Below are 6,698 nucleotides of genomic sequence, written 5' to 3' on the forward strand. Positions count from 1 at the left end.
GGGGGAGAGACACGGCGCGGCTGTCGGCGGAGGAGTCGCTGCCGTCCAGCAGGCAAGGCGGGCGTGGGCCTGAAAGAGCCCGGCCGCCCTTTTCCGGGGCTGCCCTTAGAGACGGCGGCGGCGGCGGCAGCAGCAGGTTGGGGGCCGAGGAGGAGGAAGAGGGCCGAGGATCCGAGCAGGCTCTCTGGCGTCTCTCAGCCCAAGTCCGCCCGGGTCCTCTCAGAATCTGGCTCGCGGCGGGGGAGCTTTCCGAGCGGAGCGCGGCCCGGGCTGAGCCAGCTAAGCGAGGAGGACGCCTGCCCGCGGTCCGCCACCCCTCCCCTCCCCTCCCCTCCCCGGGCTGGGGAGGCTCCTCCGCCAGGCAGGGCTCTCCTTTGGCCCGGATCCCCCCCTCCCCTCCCCTCCGCCCAGGGGGCCTCTGCGTTTTTTGCCCAGAGATGCAAGGGCGGGGGGGGGGAGGAGCAGAAACATCTGGGGAAATCATTCCCCTGCAGTTTCCCCAAGGACTTTCCCCCAGTTCTTCCGAGGGAGAAACTGGCATTTGGGGGGAGTACTGAAAAAAGGTCCTATGAAATATTGCCCTTTTCAAAAGAATGCTTCTAAAGACCAGGCGGGCCTGCTGGAGGCCTGCAGCGCTCTTCAGTCCAAGCTGCCTTCCTGCACCTGGAGGGGCCCCTCCTCTGCAGGAGGGCGGCAGGCTGGCTTTCGAGCACGTCCCTTGTGGGGGAGACCTCTTCACCTCGCCCTCAAACCCCTGCCTGACACACCTACCCACAGGACGGGCATCCAGTGGCTTCTTGTTGCCCTGCCTTGCTGGAGGGAAAACAGGACCCAGGAGGAGGTGGGGCAGAAACTGCACCAAAGCCTCAGAGAAAAACTCTCAAAGTATCACTGAGAACAGAGCTCTCCCTAGTCAGAGAGCAGAAACCGAGGTCAATGCGCTCAAGTGGCACAGGGGGTGCGCCCGCTGGCTGTTTTCTCTCAAGTACTCGGGACATCTGCAATTTTGCTTGTACGAAACTAAGGCGTGTGTGACTTTTACATTCCACAAATACACTTCCCACAATTGGAAAAGATGCCTTTTCACATTTATCCCCTATTCTGACATATTTGTTGTTTTGCTGTCCTGTCCCCCCATAATTAAATCAAAACAACTGTTGACCTTATAACCTTCGCTTGTCGTTTAGTTTTGATTTTGCATATTAAAATACCTGCATCACGTTACATGATACTTTTGCTGTTCAGCCTGTCTATGAGTTTGAACTCTACCTTCCATTCCGGATGTATCTGAGGAAGTGGGCTGCCTTGCACAGGAGAGCTCGTACCTTGAACACACCTCGGGTGGTCTTAGAGGTTTATTTGCTGTTCAGCGTCTGTCTATGAGTTTGAACTCTACCACCTTCCTACTGCCTCAGACCAACACAGCTGACCACCTGGAACTATTCAACAAATATGTCAAATATTGCACACTACATTATAAATGACCCATTGCTAAAGCAGTAAAATTAGTTTGGGGCTGATAGGAGAGTAGATACTGTATAGATTTCAATTTTTCCTAAAATGTAAGCCCCCCCCCCCCCAAAAAAGGTAAGTTAAAAACCCTTGGCCGTGGCTTCAAAATTTCCAGAAATTCTGCCTCTCTACTTCTGTTTGGGCTTGATTTCCATGGACCACATAGGATCCACAGAGCTAAAAGCTAAGTCCTGGGTGGGTCCACCAGGCCTCTCTGGTCCCTCCCACCCCCCCCCCCCCCCGAGCTTATGCTGCCAAGTTCCAGGCGATTCAATGATTAAAAACAAAACAAAACACCACGACACGTCACAGTCAAAAGGTCGGTTCCTTTAAGCTTATTTACTGGTATTCGAATGCTTGGATTTTCTATTTCCCAGATTTTTTTTAAAAAAAAATCAAAACAAAACTCAGTTTTTTTTTTAATGACCAATATTTTGTTCCAAAAACATACAACCTTATCAGCTAATTAATGAGCGCTATTTTACAAACATACATACATCTGGATAATTAGAACAATAAACTCTTCTTTTTTTTCTTAGCGTCTCAGGAATGCGCTTCCCCCGCCCCCCCGCCCCCGGCTGAAATGGCTGCCAGAGCCTCCTCCCTCTCCGAGGCCCTCTCCAGCGGCTTCCTGACCTGCACCATCTGCCTGGAGCACCTTTGCCAGCCCAAGATCCTCCCCTGCCTCCACACGTTCTGTCGCGACTGCCTGCAGCAGCTGGCCAGCGGGCGGGAGGAGCTGCAGTGCCCCGAGTGCCGCGAGCGGGTGCCCCTTCCGGCCGGCGTCGAGGGCCTCAAGACCAACTTCTTCATCAACGGCCTCCTGGACCTCATCCGCCCGGCAGGGAGAGTGGATGCCCCGTGCAGCCTTTGCCCGCTGCTCGGCCAGGATACCAGCCGCTGTGCCGTGTCGCGATGCTTGGACTGTGCCGACAACTTGTGCCAGACTTGCGCCAGCGGGCACCGCTGCTCCCGGCTCACCCACGCCCACTGCATCGTCGACATGGAGGGCTACCTGTCTGGGGAGCACGACGAGGAGGTCCGCAAGCGGCAGGCCTCTTGCTGCCAGGAGCACAGCGGGGAAGCCCTGCGCTTCTTCTGCACCCCCTGCGCCACCGCCCTGTGCCGGGAGTGCCGCCTGGGGCCCCACCTGGAGCACCCCTGCCTGCCCCTGTCGGAGGCCGCCGAGGCCCGCTGCCCCATCATCGTGGGCCTCCTGGCGGGGGTGGAGGAGAAGGTGGGCCTCATCGCCCAGGCCCGGGCCCGGCTGGAGGAGCAGGTGGAGCAGCTGCAGGCCCACGCGGGCGGCGTCCGAGGCGCCATGGAGCGCACGTGCAGCCAGGCGGTGCAGCAGCTGCTGGCCCTGCAGGAGGAGGTCCTGGCCCAGCTCTCGGGCTTCGTGGAGGAGAGGAAGAAGGCCGCCGAGGTGCTCCGGTCGGAGCTGGAGTTCCAAGAGCAGGTGGCCTCCAGCACGGCGGCTTTTGCCCGGAAGGTGCTGAGCCTGGGCCGGGCCGTTGAGATCGTCTCCTTGGAGCAGATGATCTCCGAGAGGCTGAGGCAGCTGCAGAGCTTCTCGTGGGAGCCCCTCGCCTTCCGGCTGCCCCATCTCGCAGAGCACCCGAACCTTCAGAGCCTCCACGGCTTGTTCCACCTGGAATTCAGGGAGGAGCCCCCCCCAGGGGGCCCGGAGAGCGCCAACGGGAGCACCCCCAAAGGAGCAAAGAAGAAGAGGAGGAAGTCGCAGCAGCTGCTGCTGCTGCTGCCCACCGCCCACCACGAAGCGGGGAGGGCACCCGGCCAACAGAAGCCGAGCCCCCCCGTGGAACCCCCCAGCCTGCCTCCTGCACGGCCAGAAGCCCCCCCACTCACCCCCAAGGCCGTCTTCTCGAGCAGCTTCTGGGTGAAGGTCCCCAGCGACAAGAAGCGCCCGCAGGTGACCGGCATCTGTCCCCTTGGTTCCGGGGAGCTCCTCGTGGCCGACATGCAGAACAGGAAGCTGAAGAGGTTCTCACTGCAGGGGGAATTCAAAGGCCTCGTCTCTGTGCCGAGCGACGTGGCCCCCTTCAGCGTGGCCGCCGTGGGTGGCAGAGTGGCTTTCTCTGCTGGCTCTCGGCTCTTCCTCTTGAGTGGCGAGGGTGGCCTCCTGTGGCAAAAGGCCCTTCAGCTGGGCCAGGCCAGCCATGCCGTGACCGCAGTCGGGGGCAATCGTGTGGTGGTGAGCGTGGCGGGGCACCTGGAGCTGTATGACGTGGAGGGGCGGCTGGTGGAGAAGGTGGTGCCCGGAGGCAGCGAGGAGCGCAGCCTGGTCTTCCTGGCCAGCCGCAAGGGGGGCTTTGTGGCCTCCGACTGGTACCGGCGCAGCCTGCTGGTGTTTGGCAGCCAGGGGCAGTTGGTGGCTGAGCGCCGAGAGGAAGAGCTGGATGGGTGCCAGCCAGGGGCCGTCTGTGTGGACGCCACGGGGATCATCTACGTGGTGCTGCGTGAGCAGAACCGGGTCCTGGCCTTCTCCCAGGCTGGCAAGCCGCTGGGCCCCTTCCTGACCGCCGAGGATAGCATCGACCGGCCCCGGGTGGCCACCGTGACGGGGGACGGACGCTTTGCAGTGGCTCTGAGCAACGGGACCATCCACACCTTCAAGATCAGATATCAAAGCAAGTGAAGGCCTGGCCACCGGGCGTTGGGCGGGGGGAGAAGGTTCCTGGTGGGGGCCAGGGAATCTGTGGGCACGCCTGAAAGACAGAGCTTGGCCGGAGGGGAGGGGTCTGGCAGAGGCCCTTCTTCCAATGGGGAAGGGACCTGTTCCCTGAGAGGTCCACAGGGCAAAGGTCAACTGTTTCAGACTGTTGAACTGCCCTGGCTTCCCGCTTCGGGAACGCAACGGCTGTCCAAGCTGGAGGTCTTCCTTTCTGGGGTCTCTACAGACCCTGCAGGTTGTTGTGGGGTTTTTTTGGCGGGAGGGGGGAGGCTTCTGTGGCAAGGAGCCCAGAGAACTGAGGCCGCTTCCAAATGCTGGGAGAGAACAAGCGGGGGGGGGGGGGTGTGGAGCTAGGAGTGCATCCGGGAAGAAGAGAGTGCGGCTGTTTTATGCACCAGGGTCACTGGCGACAAAGAGCGTCTTTGCTGGAGCGAGGAGCACACCGGCTTCTGGCTTGCACAGAAGTCTTTGTCAGACAGTTGGGGGATTTGGAGGAGGCCGGCCTCTCTCCGGAAGCCAAGTGTCTTGAGGGCTGAGTCTGCCAGGTTAGCACACGACTCTCTTCATTCAGCGTATCTGCCAGCAGCATTTTATATTCAGGGGTTATTTGGAGCCATCTGTGCCTTGCTCAAAGTAGCAGGCTGTACCTGGAGACCAGCAAGATGTGAAACAGGCACTGTATTTAACCTCTAGCACAGACCTGACTAGGACTTAACACCACGCCCTCCTGGAGCATTTCCCTTCCCATATTTTGAGGGTGTTTGGGGTTGTTGTTGGTTTGGTAACATCCAGCTGGAAGAAGAGCTCTGGACCACTCGGAAGCTCACACCGCTGCTGGGTTGGTCCTAATAAAAGGTAATACACGTGGGGCTGTGTTCAGAACAAAGAGGAGACATCCCAAATGTAAAATCCCATAAGCTCAGCTAGCTGTTGAATGTGTGTGAAGTTTTCTTTTCAGTTTGCGCAGAGGGAGCGGGACTGCAGGGGTGTGAATCATGGCTGCCGGAGGCCGGGCAGGGGCACCACCCCCTATAGATGGGGGTGGTGGCAGGGGGCCACCCAAGGCTCTGCATAATAAGCTCCCCCTCCCTCCCTTGAGGGTAACTCTTGCAGGGGCTGTTCCCCATCGTGGCCACCAGGTGGCACAGCAAAGCACCTGCCGGTCGACGGTTTGGGTCTCTGTCCGCCCAGGGCCTGGTTTCATTCATAGGTTGGGCCTGGGATTTGCCCAGAGTACTTTGTGGCATTTAAAATGCTGGAGGTCACAAACTCAGCCCAGCTTTCTGAAATGTGAATGAGCATGCCTGCGGTTCCTTTGTGTCCCCGCCCCAAGTGACCACTGCCGGCCGCCCAGCCGAAGGCAGCCTGACTGGGTGTGGAGCCGGGCTCTGGCCTCTGGGGAAACAGGGATCTGCAGGGGGCCGAGACGCTCAGCACTTGGGGCACCCTCCTCCGCACGGTGGCTGAGGAGGCGCATGAGGCGAGGCGAGGCTCCGAAGAGACTGGCAGGGCCTTTCGTGCCCAAAGGGCCCGTTCCTCCCTGAGAACACAGCCAAACTGGCCACGTCCACTGCTGTTAGGAGGAAATGTGGGTGTGTGCATGTCAAGGGGGCTCTGTGGGTACAGAATCAGGCTGCATTTTGTCACATGATGCCCAAAGTTGTGAAGCTGTTGCCATTTGGGAAAAACCTCACGTCCAGGCACTCCTTAAAGACCAGCCACCTCTCGCAGGGCAGCCGCTTTTGTGACTCTGCAGCGCCCAGCTCTGTGTTCCACCTGCCTCTGCCTCTCTCGCCTCCAAGCGCCAATCGAGCTGCCCTCTGTGTTGGGCAAGGCACTGCTGCGTCCTCCTCGCTCCTGGGGGCCCTCCGCTGCAACACCCCTCCCACCTGCAGACGGAGGGGGCTTTGGCCCCCGGTTGTCTCTACGGTGCTCTAGGACTTGGATTCTGCTCCGCCTGCTGCTATTGTGCAGTGGCCGCCGACTGGGGGTGGGGGCGGGTTGCCCAGGCACACGCAGGTATGTCTGGAGGAAGAGCCAACGGCGCAGGTGTGGGCCGGTGCCCCCGGCCTCTCTGGTGCCACTTCTGGCCGATGAGGTGAGAGGAGCCACCAACGTGTGCCTTATTTTCATAACTTTGCAATAGTTCTCTCTTGGGCAGCAATAATACAGGGCAGCAATTGTTTTTTAAAAGACAATAAAAATGTCCACTTGCATCAGTCTGCTTCCTCTTTAAAAACCTCTTTGCCAACAGGAACGCTGAACCAATCTCCCTGGAAACAGGCTTCCTGTCCTCCTGTTGCTTCTAACAGATAAAGTTTTGATGCAATAACAGTCTAGAGCAACGGGTGCCTTTGCAAGTGGCTCCCAGGAAGTGCCATCGATTCAGAAGTGAGTCCCATGCCGAAAAAGGGTGGGGACCATTCGACCAAAGCGGGGGGAGGGGGCACGGGGGCGCATCCATTCCCGATGACCCTCTGCTTGTACCCTG

General features: G+C 59.3%; 2 protein-coding genes across 2 annotated transcripts in view; both read left to right on the forward strand.

The window, feature by feature from the left end:
* The first annotated feature begins 2,095 nt into the window (after positions 1-2,095).
* Positions 2,096-4,172, forward strand: TRIM56 (tripartite motif containing 56). The gene has a single exon (XM_015414870.1). It carries the CDS (start codon positions 2,096-2,098, stop codon positions 4,169-4,171), a length of 2,076 nt encoding a protein of 691 aa, XP_015270356.1. The 3' UTR covers position 4,172.
* Positions 4,173-6,228: 2,056 nt separating this feature from the next.
* SERPINE1 (serpin peptidase inhibitor, clade E (nexin, plasminogen activator inhibitor type 1), member 1) overlaps positions 6,229-6,698 on the forward strand; it is an 18,588-nt gene continuing 18,118 nt past the window's right edge. Inside the window, exon 1 of the mRNA XM_015414859.1 lies at positions 6,229-6,305. Within this exon, the coding sequence (XP_015270345.1) occupies positions 6,229-6,305 (77 nt within the window). The remainder of the gene's footprint in view (positions 6,306-6,698) is intronic.

This window comes from Gekko japonicus, unplaced genomic scaffold, assembly GCF_001447785.1.
Source record: "Gekko japonicus isolate JY-2015 unplaced genomic scaffold, Gekko_japonicus_V1.1 scaffold2374, whole genome shotgun sequence".
Taxonomy (NCBI): Eukaryota; Metazoa; Chordata; class Lepidosauria; order Squamata; family Gekkonidae; genus Gekko; species Gekko japonicus.

Bases quoted from the DNA above. Each gene is read 5' to 3' on its own strand.
- TRIM56 (XM_015414870.1), top strand. From the start codon at position 2,096: ATGGCTGCCAGAGCCTCCTCCCTCTCCGAGGCCCTCTCCAGCGGCTTC.